At 47.3% G+C, this 27747-nt stretch overlaps 3 protein-coding genes across 4 annotated transcripts in view; 2 read left to right on the top strand and 1 right to left on the bottom strand.

Moving 5' to 3' along the window:
- ADAM19 (ADAM metallopeptidase domain 19) overlaps nucleotides 1-17890 on the top strand; it is a 34515-nt gene extending 16625 nt beyond the window's left edge. Inside the window, exons 8-23 of the mRNA XM_055717588.1 lie at nucleotides 1042-1113; nucleotides 1946-2112; nucleotides 3250-3334; nucleotides 3582-3721; nucleotides 5338-5515; nucleotides 6190-6279; nucleotides 7540-7735; nucleotides 8065-8173; nucleotides 8699-8903; nucleotides 9470-9550; nucleotides 10634-10742; nucleotides 10846-10981; nucleotides 11219-11285; nucleotides 11821-12030; nucleotides 14512-14658; nucleotides 15420-17890. Coding sequence (XP_055573563.1) covers nucleotides 1042-1113; nucleotides 1946-2112; nucleotides 3250-3334; nucleotides 3582-3721; nucleotides 5338-5515; nucleotides 6190-6279; nucleotides 7540-7735; nucleotides 8065-8173; nucleotides 8699-8903; nucleotides 9470-9550; nucleotides 10634-10742; nucleotides 10846-10981; nucleotides 11219-11285; nucleotides 11821-12030; nucleotides 14512-14658; nucleotides 15420-15443 — 2016 coding nt within the window. The 3' untranslated portion in view covers nucleotides 15444-17890. The remainder of the gene's footprint in view (nucleotides 1-1041; nucleotides 1114-1945; nucleotides 2113-3249; nucleotides 3335-3581; nucleotides 3722-5337; nucleotides 5516-6189; nucleotides 6280-7539; nucleotides 7736-8064; nucleotides 8174-8698; nucleotides 8904-9469; nucleotides 9551-10633; nucleotides 10743-10845; nucleotides 10982-11218; nucleotides 11286-11820; nucleotides 12031-14511; nucleotides 14659-15419) is intronic.
- Nucleotides 17560-27352, bottom strand: NIPAL4 (NIPA like domain containing 4). 2 transcript variants are annotated; one of them, XM_055717592.1, is made up of 8 exons: nucleotides 27204-27352; nucleotides 25786-26034; nucleotides 22989-23045; nucleotides 21854-21944; nucleotides 20603-20763; nucleotides 19930-20513; nucleotides 19422-19466; nucleotides 17560-18034 (listed from the first exon to the last, which is right to left on the bottom strand). In XM_055717592.1, exons 1-7 carry the CDS (start codon nucleotides 27238-27240, stop codon nucleotides 19455-19457), a joined length of 1191 nt encoding a protein of 396 aa, XP_055573567.1. In that variant the 5' UTR covers nucleotides 27241-27352; the 3' UTR covers nucleotides 17560-18034; nucleotides 19422-19454. The 2 variants fall into 2 exon arrangements, with proteins under 2 accessions (XP_055573567.1, XP_055573566.1); XM_055717591.1 differs by lacking the exon at nucleotides 17560-18034 and having other exon boundaries at nucleotides 19421-20513.
- Nucleotides 23052-27747, top strand: part of FNDC9 (fibronectin type III domain containing 9) — a 34298-nt gene continuing 29602 nt past the window's right edge. The window contains exon 1 of the mRNA XM_027802074.2: nucleotides 23052-23694. Coding sequence (XP_027657875.2) covers nucleotides 23510-23694 — 185 coding nt within the window. The 5' untranslated portion in view covers nucleotides 23052-23509. The remainder of the gene's footprint in view (nucleotides 23695-27747) is intronic.

Below are 27747 nucleotides of genomic sequence, written 5' to 3' on the forward strand. Positions count from 1 at the left end.
CACCAGTGGTCGGCCCTATCTCTTGGTGGGAGAGACTGCCTTCAGCCTAGGGTGACTCGTGGGTCTCCAGGAACAACATCCATCTGACTCTGCAGTACACTTAATCTCTAGAGAAGATAACTGTGATAGCCTCTGCTCTGAGCTGGTAGCACATACATAAATACACATTTTTAAGGCTCCAGATCATAGGAATAGGGTTGGAAGTGAAGTCAGCAATCCCTCCCCCATCCCCAGCCTGGACAGCATGCCAGACGTACTTACTGACAGTGGAAACCGCGCAGTGTTTTGCTGATCATTTAATCTCCAGCACAGACAGGAGTCAGGCTGGTCCTATTCATAATTTACAACATTCTGAACAAAACTAAAGAGGCAGAACCTATTTTGGTGTCTCTGTTAGGCAGCAGGATACCAGGGAAGCGATGAGAAAACACATTATACCCAGGAACTGCCATATGTTGTTCGCCGTTTGATTAGACAAGCTGGGGTAGATGCCCTCACAGTGTCGTTAATTGCCCTTACTGTCTTCCTCGCTAGAAGAAATGTCCCAGGTTTTGTCATCTGTTAAACAAAAATCGAAATGCTTTGCAACTCCAATTCCTTGAATCAAATGGTTTGTGAAAATTAACTCATTAATTGCCAGGTGGTTTCAAATAGGCAAATTTGTTGGGTGAGTGAGATGGGATGAGCACTACAGTAGCCTTGACCTCAGACATGAAGTCATGTTACCATTTATTTTACCTGGCACATTTGTTAGTTCTTTGTCACCTCTGGCTCTGGGGGAGTCTGGTAAGTTTGGGTTGCTCCACTGTGTTACTAATACCACTTGAGTAACACCGCTACAGTGGGATGCCAGGGAAGAATTCTGAATATACAGGTATGGGTCAGCTTATACTCAGATGTACAGTGAAGGAAGGCTTTCGGGCTTCCTAGTTTTTTCACTTCATAGTTACCTTCTTATTCCCAGAGTAGTGTGACTTGTTTTAACTCATTTCAGCTCTTCCTAGCTGCCTCTGTGCTGCCTGACATGTTCATTTTGTTCAGTTTCAGAAGAATCACTTCAGCATCGAAGCAACAAGACTTAAATTAGTGGAGGCTGCTAATTACGTAGATAAGGTGAGATCAGGTGTGTGTGAAATGAGGAAAGCAAAGGTCGAATCATGAATTACGGGAATTAATTGCAACAGAGGAGGAATGTCGTCTTGGGGGAGAAAATGATGTTTCAGCAGTGCTCCCCAGTGACTCGGGGAGTGGAGAGCATCTGCCAAACAATTCTGTTGTTGGACATCAGGGATGGGGTGGGAGAATCTTCGTTCCTTACCTTGGAGCTAGCATGAGCATCTCTGTGTTTTAATACATATCTGTATTAACTGTGTCACCTAAATAACGTTTTTGGACAAGGGACTAAGTTATTCACTTCAAATTGTGGAAATCTTGGCAGGCAGGGCTGGAAGGAGCCTTCAGAGGTCATCCTCGCAGTGGTACGCAACGCTGCTGAAGTAAACCTCACTACTTTTCAGTTCTCCCTTCATACTCCCCTTCTCCCCTTAAACTCCTTCCACCACTCCCCTGACCCCACTGCCAGACTTGTTCTGTTTGTACTTGACGTGGGCAGCAGATTATTTCCTTCCTCCTTTCAGGAATTTTGATATATCTAAAGATAGACATGGTGTCAGTCTCCAGTCATTGTTTCTCTAGATTATCTCTGTTATTGATTTCAAAATGAAAGTTCAGTGTCTCTAGTTCGGCTGAGTTTAGGTTTGTGGGTGGTGCACATTACTCTGCAGAGCTGTAGCACCAAGTTGCAGTGCACTTCCAGAGGGACCATTTTCTCTGGACAGGTGTATCTGTAGTAGCATTTAGCAGAGTTTTATAGTCAGGATTTTAAACACAGTAAAATAAATTAATGGTGCTCATTTTTTCATCTCTTTTCATTCTTGTATCTTAGTTTTACAGATCCCTGAATATCCGGATTGCCTTGGTGGGGCTGGAGATCTGGAGCAATTGGAATAAATGTGATGTAACTGAGAATCCTTACTCCACCCTGAAGTCCTTTCTGGCCTGGAGTAGCAAGGAGCGGGTGCACAGAAAACACGATAATGCCCAACTAATCACGTAAGTTTACTTCTGAAATAACCTGACTCTGAGAGGTGGGGTGGGTGGGTGGGAGAGCAGTGTGCAAGATTATATTGTTCTAAGATTCAGAGTGGCAGGTTGACGTAGAAGCCACTCAGCCAGCACTGAGCTCTGGCACCCATCACTGGGAAAAGTGGAGGTGGCGGCTATGCAGCCCTCTCGCTACACACGCACCAAAATGCATCAGCCTTATTGTGTGTCCCTATCACAAGCAACTGCACATGATCTGTCACAGCTACGTGTAAAACTTCAAGAAAATCCGAACCATAAGCCAAACCCGTAAAGGGGAACTAAGCTCTTTGCGGAAGGCGTTCATTCCCAACTCATCCCGCTGAGGCACAGGGGACACGGTGCTGGAGGCTAGCTGATGGTCTGTGACTCATCCTGCTGATCTCGTTAGGGCCAGTAGCTATGGCCAGCAAATGCAGATGTCATTAGAAGAAAAATCTGCAGCAGCTCTTAGACCTCCTTACCTCCTCCACGGTAATTCATCTGCCAGTAAACAGGGGTGAGTCAGAGGACTGAAGTGTAGAGATACAATGCCTTTTCCCCTGTTTTGTTTGTTTGGTTGGTTTTTTTCCCCCTTTAACATTACTGTATTTCATCTTCATCTGGTCATCTTCTGAGCACAATCTCCAGGGCTCTCTGTACCTGCTGGCAGAGACCGGGCAGAATTCTGACTCGCCAGGCAGGAGCTGAGCATGCCTGCATCTCAAAGGTGTTATCTAGTACTCTGTCAAGTCCCTGAATCCCAAGCTGGCAAATATCAGATTTAGGGTGAATGAAGTCTTCACAAACAGTACCCAGTTAAGGATCCAGAAATAGTCTTTTTTGTGCTTGTTACAAAGCTCAGCAGGAGTACTTCTTGGAACCAGACTCATAAAAAAACTAGGATTGGCTGGTTGGCCCCTAAAACAACATAGTAGTGCAAGAAAAATAGGTCTTAAGGCTTTGTAGCTCTGCTATAATGTGCTGTACTTGGAGATACTACTAAAGAAAATGTATTCACCTGACGCTGTGTATACGTATAAAGCTGTGGACTGCAGGGCGCGCTTCTCTGCCTTGCCTTCTCCGGTGCCTCAGTGCCATTTCACGGTCTTTCTGGGTTGATTTTAGGGGTGTGCCTTTCCAAGGTACCACAGTAGGCTTGGCTCCTGTGATGGCCATGTGCTCTGAATTCCAGTCAGGAGGAGTAAACATGGTAAGTAATTTCTAATACCTAATATGAGGTATCTTTCCCGCAGTGAATTCGTGGGATAGATGCCTCCTAAAGCCTTGGAAGAAAGTATTTCCTGTGAAGGCCTCTAACTTACCTGATTATAGACAGGAATACCTTCAGTAGATGTTTTCTACATGTAGTAATGAGAAGTACTGCTTACCCCATTGACTCAGAGGTGCACAGGACAGGCACAGGTGAAATGCTGACGTGCCTCTTTGATCTCGCACAGGATCACTCTGATAACGCCATTGGTGTGGCTGCTACCATTGCCCATGAGATGGGACACAATTTTGGCATGAATCATGATTCAGCTGGCTGCTGTACCACCCCTGCAGAAGATGGAGGCTGCATCATGGCTTCTGCAACTGGGTGAGTTTGTCCTACAGGGTCTTGTGGAAATGCAAAGGGCTTCGTTACAAGACCCTTGGCGGCGGAACAGCTAGAAATGCAGACTGAAGGTGGGTCTGTTGCTGCCTGCTGGAGCCAGTGTGTTTATAGAGAAAACGCTGCTGGCCAAACCCTGGCTCGTGTATCCGTAGCAATTTGCTAAATTCCCATCGAGCGTATTCCTGCTTGAGACTGGCTTTAGGTAACGTAGGGACCTGGCAGCATTTAGAAGTGGAACTCTAAACTGTCTGGTAAAAAGGAAAATGTTCCTAACTGCTGTCTTGAGAGACTGTCTCAGGACCCCTCTAACCCCTCATCTCTGAGTTTGTGCTTCCCACTGTGTACCACCAAACAATCTATCACCCCAAAGCAAGTTCAATGCATAAATGCACACATCCTTCTGGACTGCCTGTTGCCAGCAGGTACAGAGAAACGAGGGGTGACCAGAACATATGTGACCTCGGTGTGCAGAGGTTTACATGGGTTTCACGCCTGTGTAGCACATGAGATGCATAGGTAGATAGTTGATAGGGTTTCTAAAGCATCTTGTGCAAAAGTAATGGGCGTTATAGTATGGTAACAACAGGAAAAAGGATTGTTTCAGGAAAGAACTGATTTTTATTAAAAGGCACAGCAATAGGGCTGTATTTCTATGTCAGGAGATGTGAAAACAGGTTGAATGTATGTTGTCTTAAGAATACTGCTTGGTTTCAGCGAGCCACAGAAAATCTGTGTTTAAAAGGGAAGAAATAGCTGTCTGTGAGAGAAAGGGAAGCAAGAGTGACTCTGGAAACCCACAGGGATTCCAGAGCTCCTTTTGGGTGAGGAACCACAACAGCTTCTATGTTTCAGTCACGTAAAAATGTCAGATGAGCCTATTCACTTAAAGCCACATTCCCTATTTCCTCAAGCATTCCTTCTTGGGGTTTAGCAGGTTTTAACAAAACTTTTTCCATAGATATCATCTTTTATGTGCATGATTTCTTCCAAATAAGGAAAAACACTTAGGTGAGGAGTGAAGACGTAGTGGCATGCAAGTAGAGCATGCAACACAAATGCACACATACGCAGTCATATCTAGAGTGCATAGGTCCTGGCACTGCAGCAACAGAAATTAATAATCAATTTAACAGAAAATATTCCTATCTTTTGCAATGAGGCAGTAGATAGGAAAAAGGAAATATTATTTTTAGCAGTTAGATTCACAAGCAGTTTTTTACAGTCTGAGTGCTGGATTCTCGGGTTTGTTCGACCAATTAGGAATAAACCACAGCTTCAGTACTGAGCAGGTAAGGACAGCCGTACTTGTCCGCTATCAAAGCCAAATCAAACTCAACATGTTTTGTTTCAATAAAGTTTATTTTTTAAGGCCATTATATTACCAGACAGTCTTGCAGTGCAATCACACCTTCTCTTCAACTGTAATCCAGATGGATCTGATTTTGAACAGGCACAGAAAATCATTACCACAGTTTCATAGATTTCAGAGAGAGACCCGAGTCCTTTGCCACTTGTCAGGATTTGCATGCGCGCATTTTGGGTGCTCTAAACCATTGCCCAGATCTGTCTTGATGTTTTTCTACACTGTCTATATGCAGGCATCCATTCCCCAAGGTGTTCAACCAGTGCAATAGAAAAGAGCTGGAGAAGTATCTGCAGTCTGGCGGAGGGATGTGTCTCTCCAATATGCCAGATACCAAAAAAATGTATGGTGGGAAGAAATGTGGAAATGGCTACTTGGAAGAAGGGGAGGAGTGTGACTGTGGAGAGGTGGAGGTAATGATTGTTCAGATTCAACTGTTTGGGGTTTAGTGGGACACAGTGATTTTATTATGTATTTTGCAAATACAGTTATGTGATATGTAAACAGCTTTTGTTTGTGCAGGAGATACGCATACCTGCCCTGTGCGTACTGTATATGCAATGTAAATCAAGGTTGTAAAGTGTCACGTCTAACTAAATTCACAGCCTGTAGTACAATGCATCCCAGAACTCAGGGATGCTGTAATCCATGGCTGAACAGAGGTGAAGAAAATTTCATTTAAAAAAGAAAAATCGATCTTAGGTGTTGCAGTTTCATATATAAGTTCACTTTATCTACGGCTCCATTCCTGGTAAGGATGTGGCTTCTCTTAGCACTGCACCTCACTTCTCAAATCCATTTTCACTGGTAAGACAAAAGGGAGCTGGAACCAGCAGCCCAGACTCACCAGATGTAATGAGCACAACCTATAGTATCCAGTCAGTTCAACAGAGGATACAGTTATGCAGTACGGTGCTTCAGCACGTGCTGGGGATCACGAACATACTGTGGAAGGAAGGCTGTGACTTTGTATGTAATTTGTCCTGTACGAGAACAGATTCGCGTCAGCCTCACACTTTGATGCTCTGGCATGTTCTTGTCTTGAACGTCTGTGTTGTAAGCTCTTCTGCATCTCACCGTCTTCCAGGAATGCAATAACCCCTGCTGCGACGCCAGCACCTGCTCCCTGAAGCTGGGTGCCGAATGTGCCCATGGCAGATGCTGTCATCAGTGCAAGGTGGGATCTCTGGATTTTCCTAAGAGAGGGGAGGGAATAACGGTGGCAGAAGTGTGAGGCTGAAAAATGGAGGGGAAAGGGGAGCAAGCGCAGCCACACATGGGAGTTCAGCTCCTCACCTGCAAGAAACATGGTCTGATTTGTAGGTACAACAGCTACGAGTGCAATCAAACCAGTGGGGTCCTTGCTTCTAGCTGATTTAATTGACTCCTGTGGTAACTTAAGACGAGCTGTGAATGCTGCTGGAATGAAGTCACGCTGCCTCTCTTAAACACTTAGGGATGGGGTGAATCAGAATAAATCTTTCCCTCCTTTGGCTCTAGAAGAAATCTAGACAGAGCTCTTAGAGCAAACGTTTTCTCTGGGGATTGATTAGGCTGGATTCTAACTTTGCTCTGAACCCTCTTTTCTGGGATGCAGTTGAATTCCTTTAGCCCAGGTACTTGCTGAAGGAATGCTAGCAAAGAGGACTGTAAATGTGTGACCACTATCATTTTAAATCTCAGCTTTCCTTATAGAAGCTGGTTAAAATATGTTTCTAACTGTGGTGCTAAAGATCTCAAGCTTTGACAACAAATTAACTCAGAAATGAACATAGGCAAACCTTTCCCTTAAGCTCATTTTCCTGTTTGTGCATTGACTATGTGCTCCTACTGACTGATCCTGAGCACGTGGGAAATAATCTTCCAGGAATCTACCTAGACTCACTCCTTTCACAAGAGACTTCAAAACACCTCCTAGATGTAACTGTGTATGCCCTTCCATTCTTCATGTCCATGGTGGACAAAGATGAGAATGAACTGGATAAACTCATAAGCAAGGGAGACGTAAGCTACCCATTAGCAAAATGACTTCAGCAGAATTGACAGGCAAACACTGAAACAGATGTCCCGGACAGGGAGGGGTTTGAGAACAGATTACACAAACATCTGTTAGAAATGGTTTAGGTAAATCAGATCCTATCCTAGGGCAGAGGGAGATGGATCAGTGTCCCCTTGAGATCTCGCAGCCGTATTTTCTGTGCATGATCTCATCGCTACCTAGGGAAGGGATCTAGTCATTAAACTGATTCTATACTCACCCAGTTAATGAAGTTACAGAGTCATTTGGATCACTGCTGACCTCAAAAAAACGGAGACAAGGTAGATGAAGAGACACATGCAAGGTCTTTTTCTTATCTACAGGGAGACATTGTGCAGACATGGAACCACAAAGGAGCCAAGCAATAATTCATTTTTTCCCCCCTTTTTATCTTTTTAGCTGATGTCTCCGGGAACTCTCTGCAGGGAAGGGTCAGGACTCTGTGACCTCCCAGAATACTGCACTGGCGAGTCACCGTTTTGCCCCCCCAACTCTTACCAAATTGATGGGTCTTCCTGCGATGGAGGAAAGGCTTATTGCTACAGCGGCATGTGTCTCACATACAAAGAGCAGTGCTTGCAGCTGTGGGGTCCTGGTAAGGACACTGCTTGCAATGAAATACATTGTCCTTTGGACAGGCAATATTATGCGGCATCCTACTATTATTCACCCTGTGTAAGGCAGTAGTACCTTTCATACCCATTTGTGAAGGATGCAGGATGCAACTTAAATTACCCAGTTGCGACACTGTTATCAGTGGTGAAGTCTGAGGAGCCTTTTCTCCTGCCTTGCTCGCTTGAGCAAAAATGGTAAATTTTCCCATCCTCAAACCATCCCAGAAAAAGAACAACTGAGCGGTTGGTGTGAGGTGAGATGGGCTGCCAGGCTCCACAGGAATCGGCCATGTGAGTCTCTTCCACGCAGGAGCCAGGCCAGCACCAGATGCCTGCTTCGAGAAGGTTAACGCAGCTGGAGACATCTACGGGAACTGTGGGAAGGACATCTACGGCAACTACAGGAAGTGTGAGATGAGGTAGAAAGCAGCGTGGCAGCCAAGAGTTGCTCACTGGAGAAGATGTTTTTATATATTAGAAAACTGCGGGCCAGTAGATAGAACTGATCCATGCTTTGGGTCCCCTCCCCGCCTCTACCTCCTGGGAAACCAGCTGCATCCTTGTCAGACTTAGAGCCCTTACGACTGAAGCTTTAAGTTTACAGTTTTCCCTGCCTTTTGCATTTTAAAACATCTTGTTGATATTTTTTCAAAGCAACAGAAGAGGGGATTTTCAGATCTGTAAATTAAATGTAGCTTTTTAACTGAGACAAAACCTCCTTAATCTAATCTGTGTTGTTGAGGCTGACCTACCCCTGGGGACCGTGACACGGTGCCATCAGTGCCCATCAGATGCTGTTGCTTGGGCTGGCGCTTGGGAGGTGCTTGCTCTTTTGCCATCGAACAATGATTCAACACTGCTGTTTTAATTTACATGTAGAGCTGATGCCTGCAAAATGTTCAGCAAGCCAGAAATAATCACTTTAGCCTTTCCTTTGAAATCAGAGATGCTAAATGTGGGAAGATCCAGTGCCAGAGCTCTGCTTCCAAACCCCTGCAGTCCAATGCGGTGGCCATAGACACAACTATCCGCATGCAGAGGACGGAGCTGAGGTGCCGAGGGACCCATGTGTACAGATCTGAGAATGAAGAAAAGGAGATGTTGGATCCTGGCTTGGTGTTGACGGGAACAAAATGTGGGAGCCATCATGTAGGTATAGTCCTGCCTGTAATGGCTTGGGGGAGGTTCAGGGTATTGCTTTTCCATCCAGAAAGTGCTTTGTTGTTATCAAGCTATTAATTTCTTATGACTAATGCCTTTCTAGGAGATTTTAGTGTTTGATAGAAAAATAATTTCTTAGAGGTTTCTGAGAAGCAATGGAAGAATACATACCACAGGTGATACTTTAAGCCTTTGCTAGATGAAGTCCAGGGCCAGTGCTAAGCCTGGGACTCACTAGTTGATTGAGGTTGTCTTGCTTCAATTAGAAATTAAGACACCTGAGAGCTCCTTCAGAGACCTGCCACATGGGCATGGCAAAGTCATCAACTTCTGAGCTCCCACTCCTCTCTCTGATGCGCGTTAGCTGGGATTTGGGGTAGTGATGGAATGTTTCCTTGGGAGCCAGGTTGTCCTTATGGTCTGTTGCTCTGCCCAGGGTATCACTTGTATTGCCAAGGTGTCTGGGACCCCTCAAGTCACAAAATGACACGAGGCAGTAATGTGGTGCATAACCCAAAGAGCTAATGCTGAGTTTCTGGATCCTTTTTCTGCAGGTTTGCTTTGAGGGGCGCTGCCAGAACACATCCATCATCTTTGATTCTGAAAGCTGCAGCAAGAAGTGCCACGGGCATGGAGTAGGTGCCTTCCTTTTCATCTCATTTCAGACTGAAGCAGGATGGGCTGCCATTCATCTGTAGATGGTTGTTCAGCTCAGTTCTGGTACCACGCTTAGGTTCGCTCCGCACTTCAGCTTCTTCGTTAATTTGCACATTCCTTTCGTGTTTGCATTTTCTGGTCTGTGAGCGTCCCTTTGACATAGGATTTAAAGAGGTCTACAGGAGGGATATGAATTGCAATGAATGAAAACCAAGAAGGGGTAATCTGATAGAAAAATCTTTCGGGCCCAGTTTAGACTGAATAAAAAAAAATCAGAGGGAAAAACGTAGGAAAAAGTCATGTTTAGAACAGTTTATCCCAAACTGTCTTCTGCTGTGCCCCAGAAATGGAAAGAAAAGGCTGTTGAGAATTTTTTACGCTTTTGCTGATGTTTCCGGCAAAAAACATCAGCATCTCTCCATCCCCACAGCCCATTTAAGCAATGGGGAGGAGCAACAAATACAGCAGCGTGCAGCAGTGCCTGCCTTCTTGAGCAGCCTGGGAGGCCCCGTGATGTGCCTGACAAGGAGAGGGACTCGCCCTGCTTTTTCCTTCCCAGTCTGCTTCGTTTCTTACAATCCATGAAGTTGTGGGAAGCGTCAGCTATTCCACAGTATTAAATGAAATGCTACAGTTAGCACAGGACATCCCTAATCAGAGAGATCAGCCTCCCCTCCAGCAGCTGCTTAGTTGATAAAACAAATAGCAATGGGCCAAGCAATAAACCTAAACAGTAAGAAATTTTCACTGAATGGAGGACTAGCTCCTTCAGATTAGAGATAAGAACAAGGGAAAGGCATTTCTAAATGCTGCTTTTTTCCTACATTCAGATTAGTGGCACTTCAGCAGAAGAACCCTTGTCTTTTGGAGAAAGGGAGAATTTCTAAGGAAATAAAAGGCACTTTCACTCCCTGAAAAGAAAACGTTTCCAGGCACTTAACTCCCTGTTTATGCCAATGAGAGTTTCTTCCGTAGTGTCTTATCCAGCAAGGGCTTAATTATTTTTAGCTTGCAAATTCTGTAGTAGCTGGCACTGAAGTCTCTGGGTCTTCCCGCTTCAGGTCTGCAATAACAACAAGAACTGCCACTGCAACCAGGGGTGGGCCCCCCCATTTTGCAACAAGCAGGGAAGGGGAGGAAGCTTGGACAGTGGTCCCCCCCTGCCCGAAGGTGAGTGGGACCAGCTTTGCTATGGTGGCACTTCAGAAGGACTGGAGTTAGATTGGGAGCAGGGAGTTTTCCATTTACCTAACTCTACTTTCTTGCCCTCCAGGCCCTTCAGCAGTTGTGATAACTCTTGCAATCCTGGCTCCTGTTCTCCTTCTCATTGGAATGATGTTTTTATTCTATTATCTGAAATGCTGGAATAAATTTGCCATCTGTTCTCTAAAGAAGACCCCGCAGTTCAGGTAAATGGTCAGTGCTGTGCTTTGTCCGCTTGCATCCAGCCCTTTTCAGTGTCAGGACAGAAAAGCAATTATAAAGACTGTGACTAAATGGGTTTGTTGGTATAGTCAGTATTCGCTTCTCTTTTTTTTTTTTTTTTTTTTTACTTCAGTTCAAATATAATGGAAAATACCGTGAAGAAGAAGGAAAAGAACTTATCAAAGAAATAACACTTATCTTTTCCTTTCTCTCATTGTCAGCGACACCTCTGGAAGCGGGCACGCAAACCCTGCCTTCAAGCTGAAAACCCCCCAGGAGCAGAGGAAGGTATGGGCAAAGTCACCTTCCACCTCACTGGGCAGAGATCCAAATGCCCAAAATTGTGGGATGTGGTTCCTCTGATGTGACAGTTAGGGAACTGTTTTATCAAAGGATGGGAAAAAAATAGACAGACATCACCCATGGCTGAAAGTTTCTAGTAATTTCCTTAAAGGCAGGAGCTGAGATTTGACCAAGCCTGTGTGGCTGCTTGTCTCTCCTGATAGATCCTCTTCTGTCACATCCCCCTCTCAAAACTGCAGAAATTGCAAACCCTGGGTTTATTTGCAGGTATTGCTTATAACGCTAATGCCTGAGTTACTCTGTTCTCTTGATTCCCATTCCTGCCTCGTGATCCCAAATTGTCCCAGTCTATCTAATTAATGCCTCCTAGACTGATACAACACATACCTGTGACGCAGGCCGTATTTTCTACTGTGTGGCTCATAGACCTCATGTAGATCCTCAAAAGCATAGCAGAGAGTAAAAAGGTGATTTGAAGTGGAAATACCTAACTCTGGGGATCTGTGGGTCTTCTGCACAGGTGATTGGCTTCCCTGAAATCCCATCAAAACCTTCTCCCCAGCAAGGGCCAGGGCTCCGACTCCACACGCAGCAGCCATCCACCTTCTCCACTGGCTGCGGCGTGGGGCAGCCCGCTGGGCAGGCACAGCCGGCGTTTCCGAAGGACGTTTCCCGGCGGATACCCCCGAGCAGGCCAGCTCCTCCTGCTCCCAAACCCCCCGTCTCTCAGGTACAGGGTCAAGATGCAGTTTGATGGGAGGTTTGTTCTGAGCGAAGGCTGGTGCAGCCTCTCTAACCCTGGGGGGGTTGTAGGAGGTACCGTGCTCGCTAGAACGTGCTCCAGCTCACCGCAGGACAGTTACTGGTGGCCCTCCGTGCTTTGTCGTGTGGCTAACACTGACCGTGCTGGATGCTAGCACACTTAATTCCTGTTAATTCAGGTCTCTCGATACCTCTGATGTGGAGCTGAGGTCAGGTAGCTTGGATCACAAAGCAGCATTCACTTTACCAAGGTCCTCTAAACATTTTTTTAGCTGCAAATCAAATAGATAATCTGCCAGGAACAAAAGGACTGGACAGATTTTTCCCTAATCAAGCCTAGCATAGCTGTTCTTACCATTTGCATGTGTTTTATCTCCTGGAAACAAGCCCTTCTGAGATTATCAATCAGTGATAAATCTGAGGTTCAGTACTGAGTACATTCCTTGGGATGATCTCCCAGGTATCTTGCATTTGGCTATTCCTGCACTAACGCCTTGGGAGCCTCAGACAAACTTTCATGTGGAGCAGAAATGGGACCTTTAAGCATGTTGCATAGGAAACATTAGACTTAACCCAGACTGACCCCGTCTTCTGTGAGCATCCTAGCAGTGAGGATATTTTGGGGGTTATAAGGAAAGGGCATTGATATACTTCTTTTGTTGGCAATTTTGTTTTAAGCTTACTACAGACCCCACATTCTTACGGGAAAGATGGCAAATCACTCAGACTGACTTAAAACCATTTAACCAAAATATTTCCATACTACTTTATTGGGTTAGGGCCAGAAGAGAAGCAAAGGGCTCAGTTACAGGAGATAGCAGGAGACTGGATCCCTGGCAGTCTCTCCTTGAAGGATATAGAGGAAAACAAACCCAAAATATTTTAGTGAATGGGGTTTGTTTCTAGCTCCATTGTTCCTGTGAACAGCCAGCACTTCAGCAGGAAAGAAAACTAAAACAAAAGCAGGAAGCTGACTGTAGTCAGTAAGGAATAGGTATCCTTCCCAGCTGGTTGTTGACAAGTTCCCCACAATCTCCATTGTGTTCCCTCCCCAATGCGTCCAGTCCCTTTTTATCTCAGTCAGACCTACTAGATGGAACACTTTTCCTAGGATTTCCAAAAGAAACCTTGCCATCTCTGTTGCAGGAGAGCCACAAATGTAGAAGGTACAGAGAAAATAATTGATTTTGCTATTTGCTAGTGTCAGTGTCCTTCCTAGACGTTTGCAGTATCTGCTAGATTTGCTCTCTTGCTGTTCCTATAGGAGCTTTTTGGACCCAGTGGTCGGTGGGATTTAGCCTGTGTTGTCCTTCCTGGAGTCACAGGGCAAGGTCCTTGGAGAGCAATAGATCCCCAAGCATTGGCTGGTGCAGCCATCGAGCATCACATTTATGCACAGTCCCAGGAGACTGCAGGGTTTTTGGGTGCCCTCCAAGTTGTAAGTGCAGCTGTGTTTATTAAATCAACACCTGTAAGCCAGCGACAGCACAGAGGCTAAGCAACAACAGGCAGTTAGGTCTTATGTGGGTGATTTCTCCCCGTGGGCATGCTTTACACTGATACTCATTATATGAATGGAAAATATAATGCTCCGAGTATCCTATGAGGGACAGCTGTGCGCACAAACAAAGCAATAACTGATTGTAGGTGGGTGCAGGGCTGCGTGTGTGTGTATGGGCACACGTATATACACGTGTAGAGGGTTTACAGGCATTGTATGGGCAGTCGTATAGCGAGTGTATGCATGTGAAACTTGCTTCCAACCTTAGGTGCATCGATAATGTGGCTAATTAAAAGGCTCTGGAACATAGTTTCCCTATTACTTGCAAAAGTCAAGGCTTGAAACTTCTGGATCCTCTAGCAGCCAGGGTATGACATGCTTTCAGCCTGCAGCTTCATTTAGGGGACTGAGCAAGGTAATCCTGTCACCCTGTTTGGCTGTCCTCCGTTGGAAACCAGCTGCCGAGCAGCCTCAGACCATCTGATCTTCATGACACTTGATAGGGGAAAACTCGTGCATGTTGAAAACGGCTAATCACCTGCGTAAGACAATAAGCCCTAGTGGCTTCAGAGAGGGGTCTCTGCAAGCATGATTTTACCCCCATTCCTTCAGCCCTTTGTCTCAGGCAGGGATGCTACAGGCTGAGTTGTGATGGAGACTCCTGCCCTATCTGTAAGGGTTCTCCTGTTCTTCGTCATGCAGCCATTAGATTGTAATAATCCCTGGGGTTAACTCCAAATCAGAGACCTCAATGTGGACAGCTCCATACCTAGTCTGCTGCCTCAGACCTACAAAAAAACCCAAAACCAAACCCAAGAGAGGTCCAAAGGACCTGTGTCCATACCAGAAGAAGTTCTGGCCGTGTAAAGTGAATGCAAATGTGATCTCTGTTTTCAGGCTGGGTGTATGTCCAGGCTGAGAATTCAAAACTCTTTCTTTCTTGCCTAGGATATTTCTAGGCCCCGGCCACCCCAAAGAGCTTTGCCAGCGAATCCTGTCCCAGGCAGAACCAGAGCCTGGCTGGGGAACAGCCCCACCATCTCGCTGCCTCCTGCACACACCAGGACCCCAGGACGACTCCAGCCGACGGCGGAGGTAGGCGCTGAGCGCGGTGATGGGAAGCACAGCAGTGTCCCCTCAACACTGGGGAGTAAAGGTGCTCTGGAGGGAGCAACCTTGAGATCATCCTGCAAAACATCTGCACGCACAGCCCTGGTGGGTGGAAATGGAGAAGCTGCTGGGCTGGGTGCCTTTATTGCAGGGGTCTCTGTTTTCACCTGTTCCTTGTTAAGTGTTTGGGTTAAGCAAAACAGTTAATTCAACCCTCCATGTCCCTGAGCTCTTCCTCAGATGAGCAGTTTGTGTGAGCGGGGCTGAGCAATGGGCGGTCAAGGTGTGTGTGACCCAGAATGGTCAGTGAAGAGCCGCAAAACAGGAAGGTCCACACAAGACTTGAAGACCCCAGTAAGGAACAGAAATTCTCTCTAGCCATGGCTAAGGAGGTGCTTTCTCTGCAGGGAGTGTTCCCCAAAATTGTCCTGAATAAGGACAGCTAATGAGGGGCTCCTAGTTACTGAGTTCAGCTCCGTGCAAACTGGACCCCTTAACACACACCACAGGCGTTGTCTCCAGCCTGCAATATCCTTGAGGCTAGCTGGGAAAAATAGAGAAAGCTGCTTCACCGTGCCCCTGGTGGGAGAGCTTCCTATGCCATGCTTTAAGATGTGGAGGCATGTGAACAGACAGGCTTCCCCTGGCTGGCTGGAACATCAGCTCCAGGAGAGGGAAGAGGGCAGCATCTGCTCTTTCATCAGTGCTCACTCTTCTCTCTTTTCCCCATTTTCCATCTCACCCAGAATACCGGTGTCAGGAGAGCCTGAGCAGCAAACATCTTGAAAATGGGACAGCCGGACTCCGGTGGGCACTCATGAAGCAGTCTGCTCCTGGCTGGCTCTCACCTTCACAGGGGACTGGATCACCTTCATCACCCAGAAAAACATTTATGACCGCAGAGAGTGTCTCAGTTCCTCTCCTCTAGCATCACCTCTTTCCTCTGTGACTCAAGCTGCAGTCAGGCTTGGCAGGAGTGTCCCCAGGAACTGTGCTGGTACCTGCCAAGCTGAACTCAGCCCTCTCTGCTGATAGCCTTTTTCATATAGGGACGACTTGTTTATATGGTATTTAAATATTATTGTGCAATATCCAATGCAGGAACAGGGTGATGGGGGTTTCACGTGGTTTTAATCAATTATTTAAGTGTTACCAGGCAGAACAAGCTGTAAGTGCAGGTGCTGGCCCTGATGGGCTTTCATGTAAGACCTGTTGGCTTCCTCAGCCCATCCATGCAGCCGCAGGAGCATACGTTGGTGCTATACAGAAACCACTGCCTCTTGAGAGCGCAGGAGGCAGCCATCGATAACTTTCTTCAGTTTATTCTCAGTTTACAGTGGGTGGCAAGTGGGGCCACAACAGGGAGCAAACCAGGGAAATATTCTGGTTAAAATAATTTGTGGGTCACTATGGATTTTGATTAGCTTTGGTGTAGTAGATTAATTCTTTTCCCCATATTAGGCATCTTCAGCAAGAGCATTCCAGCACTTGCTTGTCTTGCTTCAGTGCTGCAAGACCCAATAGCATCCCCAGCATGGCCCATCCGCTCTGATCTGTGTCACTGGGACACAGTTAAGGTACGACAGGGAAACTCCCTGGCCAAGATACAGAACAAACGGCCAGAAGGAAGTTCAGCAAAAGCCAGTGCTGAAACCTCCTCTCTGGCACACGGTACCATGGATCAGTAGACACTTTTGCACATCTTCTCAGGCTTTGGTCTGTGCTGAGCGGTAATTCAGCATGGGCTGCTTGTTCCCCATACCAGTGAGAAACCTACCTTAAAATTGCCCAGGTGGTAAAACAGCAGAAATATTAATGCAACACATGGTGCTTTTGTAGGGCAGCTCATTTACTCCAGGTTTTTCCTCCAGGACACGGATGGAGAGAGTTACCTGTGTGCACTTTAAGCAGCTGATGGTTCTGACCTTGAGGACCCTCCCTTATGAATTTGGGTTTTTTTCTCCTAATAGTTTGGGGGTTTTTATGTTTTTTCTCAGGATTTTACATTAAGTCCTTGTTATGCCAAATATTTTCTTTTTTTTTTTTTTTTGTTTCCCTTCTTGAAATGATTTCCTAGGAGATCACAGAGAATTCTGGAACTATGGTTACAACAGTTCTGTTGTGCCTGATTTATTATGGACAAATCCTCAAGCAGCATGATTGCTGCTGCACATGTGAGAAACTATTATTGGCATAAAAAAGTTTTTTCTGATGGTTCTCTTTCCCTAAGCTCTACTAATTGAAAAAAAAAAGCAGATAAGCCCTAAGGACTCATTAAATTTCTAGTTATATGTAGCAGTGTATCTATAGGATGACTTAAACCACATTAGTTTTCGCAACTTTACTACCTCTTTCTCCGCAAGGAAACAGTACACAGGGTCTGTCTTGAATTTCTGCTTGGTTATTTCTTATCCTGATCATTTTGGACCTTTTCTTACCTTCTATATGCCTCGAAAACAAGCCAACCTGCAACACTTCTCTCTGAAATAAGGGATGGCAAGTGAAAGACATCAGCTTTCTAATCTTTACGTGTCTTTTTCTATAGCTGGGGGGGGTATTACATTTAAACAACATGTATTTAAACAGCCCCCAAATTTGTTGTCTCTTGGGATGGAGCTAATGTGGCTATGGAATAGCATGTGCTACTGTTCACAGGTGGAGCAGTAAGCTGGGTACAGTCTCTACGTACACTGTGGTAGGATAGATTCAACCGCAAAAACTTGATCTTATATCTGAGCCAGCAGCATACTTCTGCTACAGCCCCCGATCTTTATCAAATGGCCACCAAAATATCAGTAAAAATAGTTTCACTGCATTTTATGTGAGCATGGTGTCAAGCTTTTAAAAAAATGCCCCTGGACACACAAAGCTCGGAACAACCAGACATGCCCAAACTCTCATGGAAAACTTTATTGCTGAAATATCATAAAACCTCCAAAAGGTAGTTTTAAGTAAGCAGTTTTAAATTTTCAAGTGTACAAGTTGAGTGAATGAGAATAGGGGAACTGCAGGAGGAGTAAAAGATGGTAAAACCTGACTTTTTGAAAGATAATGTTACTTGGGAGAATGTATACCAAAATACATCTCACTTTCTCCTGTGTCCACAAATTAATGGTTTACAATAATGCTCTCTATGCATCTATGCAAATACTTGAAGAATGCAATTCATTGTGCCTTTTGCCTAGTTTTAATAAATTTGTCAGTTGTCATTAACAAATATTCTGTCACTGTGTGCTACTTCATTACCTCGGTTCAAATCTTCACTTTATATGTAGCGTTTGTCCGGAGATGGCAGGACAGCTGGAGGAACGGCTTTTATGAAATGCAGTAAGGAAAGATGAGTCCCGGTTACAAGCTTTTCCTAAAATAAAATGCATAAAGCATTACAGCAATTAGGATGCCAAAACCGAAGCTCGAGGGAGTTAATTGGATTATTTTCTGCTACCAAAGGAGGGCACTGCTGGTTTACTCTCTGCCCCAGATGCTTGCCCTGCTCTGCTCTCCTTCAGCCCTTACCTTTCAAGGGCTACAAAATCGCTAAAAACTTTCAGATCCACCTGCAAGCATTTGGATTATTTTTTTTTTTAGAAAAAAGCCTTTATTTCGCTTTCCACATTCCAAAAGAAAGTACTGAAACGTTATTAAAATAAGAGTGCATATTCCTTCCCCCCCCCTGCAACCCCAGGCTGCATTTGCTCAGTGATGCTCAGCCCCAGGTATAACCAGGTCAGCATCTCAGACAGCATCAGTACGTGCTGTGGTCCAGGGCTGACCGAGGCAGCTTGGCAAAGCCAGCTCAGGCTTCACCACTCCCTGTTTGGGGTTTGCCGTGAGCAAATGAGCTCCAGGCTCCCTGTGCTGCAAGACCCAGCAGCAAGATGGGAGAAACTTTTAACAGTGGTAATACCTTCCTTTTTCACCTTCCAGCTCAAAATGTTAGTTCTCCCATCCCTTCATCCTCACCGCCGATACAAATCCAAGGGGGTTTTGAAGGTGAGCTGTGAGCAAGAATCCAGGTAACATCCACACTACATTAAGATGGATGAACAGGAATGCTCTGGGATAAGCTGCATCCCTACAGCTCTGCAGAGCATCACCCACTCACGCCTGTTTGGCTTTTAGTATGTAGTTCATAACTTCCTCTGAACAACAACCACAAAAAACCTTTCGGGCTTAAATGACAGCAGAACAGGTCACAGGGCTCAGAGAGGTCAAGACATTTCCAAAGAAAAAAATACTTAGAATTTACGTTCAGCTTGGAAGACCAAGTAGCTGTATTTCCACAGACCACAAAAAGCCTTTGAAGATGGCAGTGTTTCTCCTGACATGGGGTTTACCCTGCCAGAGCACCCCAGCCTGAGCAGGGGCTGCCCCTTGCTAGGATGAGGTCTGGATCAGGTCCAACAGCTTCACCAACCACATCAACATGGCCTGGGCACCACAGCTGCTAAGGAAAAAAACCCAAAGAAACAGAAACCCCACATCAAACCAATTAACACTGTGCTGCAGAGAAACTCCTGCACCTCACAAAACCCAAAAGCTGAAAAAGGTTTCTCTGCCACAGTCCTGTAAGAACACTTCATGGCTTGGGTCCTGCCACTGAGTCTAAATGAGCGCCTACTCCAAAATTCACCATGTTCCGCCCACGTCCACCTATATTCTTGTCTCATATTTGCAGAGCAAGTAATTAAACATGGATGAGCAGAGTCTGAATAGCAGGCGTGTACCATTCAGTCCTTGTCTCTCACCTCCGTTTGAGATACTGGTGTGTATTTGAGAGTTCATGCGATGGTCTAGAAAGAAGAAGAAGAAAAAAAAAAAAAAAAAAAGACAAAAAACACTGATCAATGACTCAACCGGGGTCTGGAACTAAACACATCAATGGCCACCCGCGAGAAGGAGTGCAAGAGTAAACTTTAGCCCTGCCAAGAATAAGAGACGGGAAGGGGCCTCAGAGAGGAGCTCTGTCCCAGGAGTATCTATTTCAAGAGGACTTTCATTTTCAGTGGCTGCATGTATTAAAGCCCAGTGAGGATTAAACATACCACTTGCTGCCACACCATGACAAACATCCAGTCCCAAAGCCCAGAGAAAGACTTGGCTTGACTCTACCAAGCTCTGGATAAGACACTGCTGGTTTTATTTTCTGCTTTTCCTTTTTTAAGTTGCCCACTAGCACCTGGGATCTAGACATCAACCCATTCACCCCACCTCCAGACCCTCGCGTATAACAAGCTAAGTGTAGATCATGAATACTTTGGGTTTATCCTCTGGGCCGATGCTGGAGTTGTCCACCTCTATCAGGATGTTCTTGTCATCTCGGGTGACCGGTGCTTGCTGTCCACTCTGGAGGACTTGTGGCAGATTCCCTAAACTGACATCTATGTCTTTGAAGGCATGGAGTAAAAACACCCCCAAAATGATGGTGAGGAAGCCACAAACTGTCCCAATGATGTCAACGACGGTCATGGTGACCCACTCCTTAAACAGGATGATGGAAGTTGCGATGACGATGGTGGTGAACAGCACATAGTAGATGGGAAACACCAAAGAGGTGTTGAAAATGTCTAGGGACTTATTGAGGTAGTTAATTTGTGTAGTGATGGATGCCACCAGCGTTATGACTAGGATCCACGTCAATGGGTGCTGCAGCACCGGCCGGCCAGCGAAGAAGCCCTTGATGGCAATACCCAGGCCCTTGACTGAGGACACGGAGAAGGCACCAATAACGGAGCAGATGGTGAGGTAGATGAGGATGTTTTTCTGGCCATAACGGGGTGCGAGGTAGAAGATCAGGAGTAAGCAAAGAGCCAAGAGGATTGCAGCATAAGCGAGGAAACCTGGAAGAGGGAGCAGAGTAACTCAAAACTGAGCGGTGGGCAGCACGTGCCGCCCAGCCCTGAGAGAGAAAACACAACCTGCTGTGTACCTGGCTCTTTCAGCTTGGAAGACATCTCATCCAGAGTGGTGACCTCCTCATCCTCTGGCGCATGTATCACCATCACGGTGCTGCCCACGAGGCTCAGCATGCAGCCCAGCTTTCCCAGCAGGTTGAGCCGTTCTCCAAGCAAATATGAAGACAGGATGGCACTGCACGGGACAGAAAAAAAACAGCTGGGGATTTAAAGTCCTTTAAAGAAGGAACAGCAGCTAAAATAAGGTAAAGAATGCCTTCATGTGATACCAGGACACAAATCTGGAGTAAATTTGTTAGATTCCAGTGTGTTAATACACAAGCACAACACATCTACTGACCGCTGAACCCACACAGATGCAGGTGTGATCTATAGATCACAGCTCATGTATCAGCAAGATAAAAAAGTGCTGAATGTGTTAGCACATCCTCAGAAGTATTTTCAGGGTCAACAGATTCTCTCATGAGCTGTTGGGCATTATGAAGTCTTTAGCGCCCAAGAAAATTATTTCAAGGACCAGTGTAACAGAGACAACAACAAAAGAGTTACATTAATTTTAACTAAATCATCAGAACTATCAAACCCCAGAGAAACCCTGAAGGTACTGGGGCTACAGTTATATCTGCAAAATATCTATTTGTCATGCATAAAAATTTGAGGCAAGACACCAAAGCAGTCCTTACTCTCAGCAGGCTTATGCATTTCACAGTAACAGTCCCTATATAACACCTTCGGTACCTCGACTTTTGATATGAATCACCTTTTTAAAAATAAAGAAATAACATTTCAGCCCTTTTGGCAATAGGCAGAAGTACAAAAGCACAACATCAGACCACCCTAAAAGCCTAGAAAATAAAAGGCAAAGGAAAAACAGTTTAAAAAAACAACCCTGGTATTTTTGACCCTTTGAGATTTTTAGTATTGATCACTAGAAGCACAAAACAAAACAAAAAAAGCAACCTTGAACTGGCTAAAAAGCTGGAATAAGGAAGGCAGTAACACTGATATTTGCAATAATTGAACCTGAAGTGTACATATCTGCTATCCACAAGCAGCATTTCCAGAAGGGCACGCTACTTAATTCAGTAGTTTCCAAATGATCCCCCAAAGGGACAACAAATATTAGAGCACCTTTTTGGAAAACACAGAGACATTTTTTCCTTTAGGCAGAATAATCATAATAGCATCACTTCAAGTCTTTCTATCTTACAAGACAAACGGGCAAACAAAAAAAGCAAATTGCAAACTAGAGACACATAAATCACCTTATGAGCACGCTCAGAGCCCCCAGAGGTGTGACGATAGTTGCAGGAGCAAAGGCATAGGCAGCAAAGTTGGCAGCTTCCCCTCCACCCACTAAACAAACACAAGAAAAATAAATACCAGTGAGATACAGTACACTTTTTGCATTTTCTCTTGTGGGCTTGTAAACTAGTAAGATGTCAGTTAAGAGTGGGTTTTATTACGGGGGTTTCATGCTGCTGCTGAGCAGGGCCAGGTAGTGGGTGGGAATTTCTCCATTACAGATTAATGCAAGGAGAGAGGCATCCCTGGAGCCCTGCACCCACACAGAGGAGGGCTGGGGGTGCCAGGGCTTGGCCATGTCACAGTTGACCCATATTAACTCATTAAGCCCCCAGAGCCCAGCCAGGCAGCTGCAGTGCGTCCGGGTGATTAACCAGGGAGGGGGTGGGCAGCTGTGGGAGTCCCAGCACAAGGAGGCTGCTCCTCACCTACTACCAGGAGTGTCCCCCCTGGGGCTGTGGTGTCCTTGTCCCTCGCAGGGAGTACTGTGTGCTTGTTCGTGGGTTGTGCAGGAGCGGCAAGGGTGGTGCGAGGTGGGGGCACCTTGAGCTGCTGCAGCAGTGGGAACCAGAAAACGCTGCTCTCGCACCCCCCCACCCCCCCCCCCGTGAAATCTGCTGCTCTCTGCACAGCTACGAGTCCAATTTGAGAAGATACCAGTGTTGCATGTTTTAAGGCTTGCTCTAAAGGAAAGCAAGTTTTGCTCAAGAGAGGAGCTGCTACCAACACCTCCTTGTTATCTCCCCTGCGCTGTAACCTTTCTCGGGGCCCCCAGGCACACACGGGAGGCTGTTTGCCCTGTGCCTGGTACGCAGGCAGGGCAGCCAGCTGCTTTATTAAAACCTGGCTTTCCATGCTTTTGATCCGGTAAAACTGAGCTAGCGAGTCCTACCAGCCCTGCAGGAGGATGGTAAGGGAGATCCCGTGCGGCTCAGCTCGCTGCTGCTGCTGTTCTCCTGGAGGTACCTCTGCTGAGGATGGGGAACTCACCAGAAAAAAGGCTTTAAGCCGCAAGATGCTGGGCTCATTCCTCACCTCATTCACAGGGACAGACCCTGGAAATGCTGAAAACCCAGAGAAACAGCTTCTACTTACTGGTTAATAAGCCAGCCCACCAGAGCCAGTCCTTTAGGTAGCCATGGCCTCCATCTCCTGGGGAAGTAAAGCACACAGGTATGCAGGAGTCAACAACTGTGTTCCGCAGAGCAAGGGATGGGAAACATCCCTTTGGAGAGGGATAAATTGCAAGGGGAAGAGTGTGACAAAGAAAAAGGTCTGGAAGGACAGAATACAAAGGACAGAATATGCAGACATGCCATCCTACGTGGAAGCTAAGTCAAGGGATTAGCGGGAGCTGGCACTGAGGGGTGGGCAATGCAAGGACAGTAAAAGCCGTGGTTTAACCCCAGGGTGGCAATGGGAATGGCACCCATTGCCCCAAAGCCATAGAGGTTATTGGCCCGGGGTGCAGCCTGCCCCACTGCAGCAGGGAGCCTGGGCATGCCCTTCGGCCCTGGCGGCTGTGGTCATCCTCATGATTCAGGGGGCACCGGCCCCTAAACTCAGTAGTAAACACCCCAGCTGAGCAACCACAGACCGGTCATGCCTTGTCCTGCATGTTCCCTGTGTGGTGCTCCTGGAGCAGAGGGACCACGGATGGCAGGAGGTGCTCTGTTCTGGGTACCCCCCACCCAAAGGCTGCTCCGGGGGATGCTGTCAGCCACCACCCTGCCTGCGGGGAGCTCGAGCTGCACCTCACATCACACCAGGTCGCTGTGGAGCCTCGCGCACAGGCACTAAGGTAAGGCAGTGAGCTTTTCCAAACCCAGCTCAAGCGGGGGTTATAGCTATGAAGGATGAAGAGGGAAAAACTGGTTGGTTGCTCCGTGCAGGCACATGGTGCCACAGTTTGTGTTGCTGTGCAGCCACGGTGAAGGCCCCCTGCATCCTGTTCCCGAAATTATCTGCTCCTCTTGTACGCTGCTTTGTATCATAGTTGTAGTGCGGGGCCTCAGCCTGAACTGCCGTAAATCCTGATGTTAATTTTATGTGAAACAGTCACTATGTGACGAAGGATTTCTGATGAAAAATGATTCCTGGCTTTGGAACAACTGAATGAAAGAAAACTTGCACATAAATGAGGAAGCATGGATGTACTGCGTTGGGAACTAATGCATCTCTGGTCTCAACCCACAAGCTGTTAGATGTAAGGAGCCTGAGCCTGCTGACATTGTGAACCCTGATTTTGCTGGGTCGGAGCGAGCCCATGGTTTTGAGAAGCCTGACCTGACCGGACCTGTCAGTAACAGCAGCGTTTGACCTGCCTGGGAGAAAAGGGATGTGCTCAGATAGCAGGGGTGAAACGCTGGGACTGAAAGATTTAAGGGTGAGAGAGAAAAAAGGGGATCAAAGAGGCAGACAGGAAGAGGTTAGGACATGCGGAAAAATATTTTGCTAGAATTCAGCCTCTTCTGGTTCCTCAACAAATTCACAAATGCTGAAGTTCAAATGTTATGCTTTGGAATTCCCTAGAAATTGCTGGTTTATTTGGTTTTGGTTTGGGTTTTTTTTTTTTTTTTAGCTTGGTTAGTTTGTTTTCTCAAGAACTCTTTTTGTCTGCTGCAGTTTTCTGTCAATAATCTCTAATTCCTAATTAAACATCCTGAAAAATAGGGAGGGGTTTGCTCTTGTTTTACTCACTTGGCTCTGTGGGAGGGCTTAAAGGAGAAGAGAGACCTCTTCTACAGCTGAAATGATACTGATATTGCATTGTGCAAATATCATGCCAAAACCCAAACTCATGCAGCTCAGCACTTGCATGTGGGCAGCCTAATGGCAGAGGATGGGGTCAGACTTGAGACTGGCCTGCAGCTCGGGTGCTGTTGGTAACTTTGCCGGTGGACTCTGCTTCATCATTCTATGCCTCTGTCTCCCCATATGGGGGACACAGTAAAACGAGGACAGTGATATTTACTTCCTTTGTAAAACGATTTAAGAAACATTCCTAGACCAGAGCGGGGAAGCAGTAGTATTTTAATTAGCATTATTTTGTTTTGTAGTTATGCAAGTAGGTCACCTGCCAGGTAGGACTTTGGCTGCTGCTAGAGCACATGTTTGCTGATGGGATGCGTCCAATCCAATGGGAGGCTGTGCTCCTCCACCATTTCCCCATCCATAATATATACGTGCACATAAACACACACCTCGCCCTAAGAGCTTGGTGCTAGGGAAAAGTTATCTGCACGTTGTTGAGCAACAGACTTGAGCAGTATCCTTTCTGAAAACCACAAGCAGAGTTCACACAGATCACAGGTGTGCAGTCCTGCATTAATAAATGGCTTTTGCTAATGCAATTAAAGTGCACGGGGCCACATCCTTGTCTCAATGACTCGATGCCTAGTGCATCAGTAAGAGTCAGAGTGGGGTCATGGAGCTGTGCTGTTCTGCTCCGGTCTGCAGCATGGTGATGACTTGCACCTTTGTGCAAAGGGGCCTGTTTCAAAGAGCTTTAAACAATCTGCTTCCTCCTGGCCTCACACTTTCCCATGTAAGAGCTGTGATGGGCATGTGTTGTTCTTGTGGTGGGTGCACATCTGATCACACAGGGCATGTGACTTGCTAGTTGTGGTGCAGGACAGGGGAATGCTGCTTTTAGCTGAGCCCTTCCAGTGCAGAGCTCTGTAAATTAGCTCCTCAGCTCCAGCACAGCACTGCTCTCTGGGTCTTGCAGGCAAAAATGCATCCACAAAAGGTTTTATTTACCTTGCTGATGGCAGGCTGACATGTGTACCCAGAGGTGTTCCCTTGCCTTATCAGTGCTGGAGTTTGGATGATACATGTGGTTCTGGGAACAGGTAGACCTCCTCCCTCCTGCCCCCCACAAAAGCCTTACCTGCCCTGGTGCCTCCCTTCTCCACCAGCCGTAGCAGTCCCTTCTTCTTGAGGATGACACTGCTTCCGATGAGGAAGCTGGAGAAGACAGCCAAGCCCAGGCCAATGTAGAATCCATAACTGCTTTCCAGCCGAGTTACCCAGAAGTTATCCAAAGTCCCATTGTCATGGCCGGAGTCGGCTGGGTCAGCATCGCTGATCACTCGGCACACGACCCGGTGGGAAAGGCATGAAAGGGTGACCAGAGACCCTGTGAGACCACCGTGGAGATAAAACAGCGAATTACTGGTAAGACTATCCACAGTGCCTCTGTTGGCCTTTGGACGCATTCAGATGTCCCCCTGAACAGTCACCCATGCTTTCACCCTAAAAGCAAGTACCCACCAGCTCTCAAACACTCGGGACACTTCTTTCCTCACGTGTGGAAAGGGCAAGGTGGAAGGGGTGAAAGCAGGCACGCTTTGCAGCTGCTAACACCGAAAGTGCAGACCCCCTGTGCCTCCAGCCAAAGCGTGTTGCTCTGAGTGGGTGGGAAAAGCACGGAATTTCTTCCTACCCTCCTGCTCCTACCACACCCAGCACATCTTTCTATCGCAATCTTCCGTCTGAGTGTAGTAAGGACAGTGTGACTGTGTCCGTGGGGAACAGAACCGCCAGCTGGAGTGTCCCTTTGTACTACAAGACTTTAATTTTCTGCCTGAACTCAGGTAGGAATCACAGAGCGAGCCTTTGCGTCTCTGCAGGAGGGGGTATGCGATGGTGAAACTGGTCACAGTTCTGGCAGCAGCCGGAGTGTGGATCCTACATTTTTCCTGAGCCAAGAGTTTGGCTTGGATGTTCCGCACACACCCCCCCCAGCACCTGTAGCTGAGGGTTTGCATGCAAACTAGATCCCAGCTTTTTCTAATGGAAAAAATTCCAGTGACTTTCTAGATGAGTTTCCAAAGGTCCTTTAATGGGCTTCTTTTCTAATGGAAAAACATCCTTGGCTGTGGAAGTATTTCCTGGGGAACAGGGGGGCATCTCGCCTCCTCGGCTGGGTAAAAGTCTCCACAATGTGGTACTGGGTGCAAGCACAAGGCAGTGGGATGGGGTGATTACCGACTGGATTAGGCAATCTTGAAAGGAAAAAAAAAAAAAGTAAAAAACCCAGCTCCTCTGTGTCCGCTGTAAGGCCGACAGGCTGTGCGGGGCTTGTGGATAAAGCGTTTTTCCCGTTCCTGGAGGCACCTCAAAAAACAGGAGAAGAAGCCCCAGAGCCAGAGGGCAAGCGAGCGGTGGCACGGAACGGCCCCGCAGCCGGGGGGGGGCAGCGGGCCGAGCCTCGAGCCCCGCTCCCCGGGCCCCCCCGCTCCCCCCCGCTCCCCACCCCCCACCCCGGCTCCCCGGGCCCCCCCGCTCCCCCCCGCCTGCACCCACCGTTGCTGCAGCTGCCGTTCGCCGCCGGCGGCTCCATCGCCTCCCCCCGCGCACGGCTCAGAGCATCCCGGCGCCCAGGGCAGGAGCCGCTGCTGGCGGGACTGGGCAGGGCCGGGCTGCCAGCACACCTGCCCGCCCCCCTCCTCCTCCCTCTCCTCCTCGCTCTCCCCCCTCCCTCTCCCTCTCCCCCTCCCTCCTCCCCCTCCCCCTCCCCCTCCCCCTCCCCCTCCCCCTCCCCCTCCCCTCCTCCTCCTCCCCCTCCTCCCCTCCTCCTCCTCCTCCCCTCCTCCTCCTCCCCCTCCCCCTCCCCCTCCCCCCCCTCCTCCCCCTCCCCCCCCCCCCACTCCCCTGCGCGCTGCCCCGCGCAAGCCGTGCGCCCCGGCTGCGCAGCCCCGGCGGCTGGAGGCGCAGGGGAGGGGGCCACGGTGGCCTTTGCAGGGATGTGGGACGAAGCTCCCCAGCCTCAGCCCAGGCAGGGGTTTCTCCACCGGAGTGTTTTTCTCCTTGCAGTGGGTGGGAGGAGGCGCTGGGGAAGCAGGAGGCT

The sequence above is a fragment of the Falco cherrug genome, chromosome 8, assembly GCF_023634085.1.
Source record: "Falco cherrug isolate bFalChe1 chromosome 8, bFalChe1.pri, whole genome shotgun sequence".
In the NCBI taxonomy this organism is placed as follows: domain Eukaryota; kingdom Metazoa; phylum Chordata; class Aves; order Falconiformes; family Falconidae; genus Falco; species Falco cherrug.

Excerpts from the sequence above, each read along its gene's own strand:
- NIPAL4 (XM_055717591.1), bottom strand. The coding sequence starts at position 27,240 with ATGGAGCCGCCGGCGGCGAACGGCAGCTGCAGCAACG. Across the intron at positions 23,046-25,785 it reads GAAGGGAGGCACCAGGGCAG|GAGATGGAGGCCATGGCTAC; the intron begins GTAAGGCTTTTG and ends TTACTTCCCCAG. Across the intron at positions 21,945-22,988 it reads GTGGGCTGGCTTATTAACCA|TGGGTGGAGGGGAAGCTGCC; the intron begins GTAAGTAGAAGC and ends GTGTTTGTTTAG.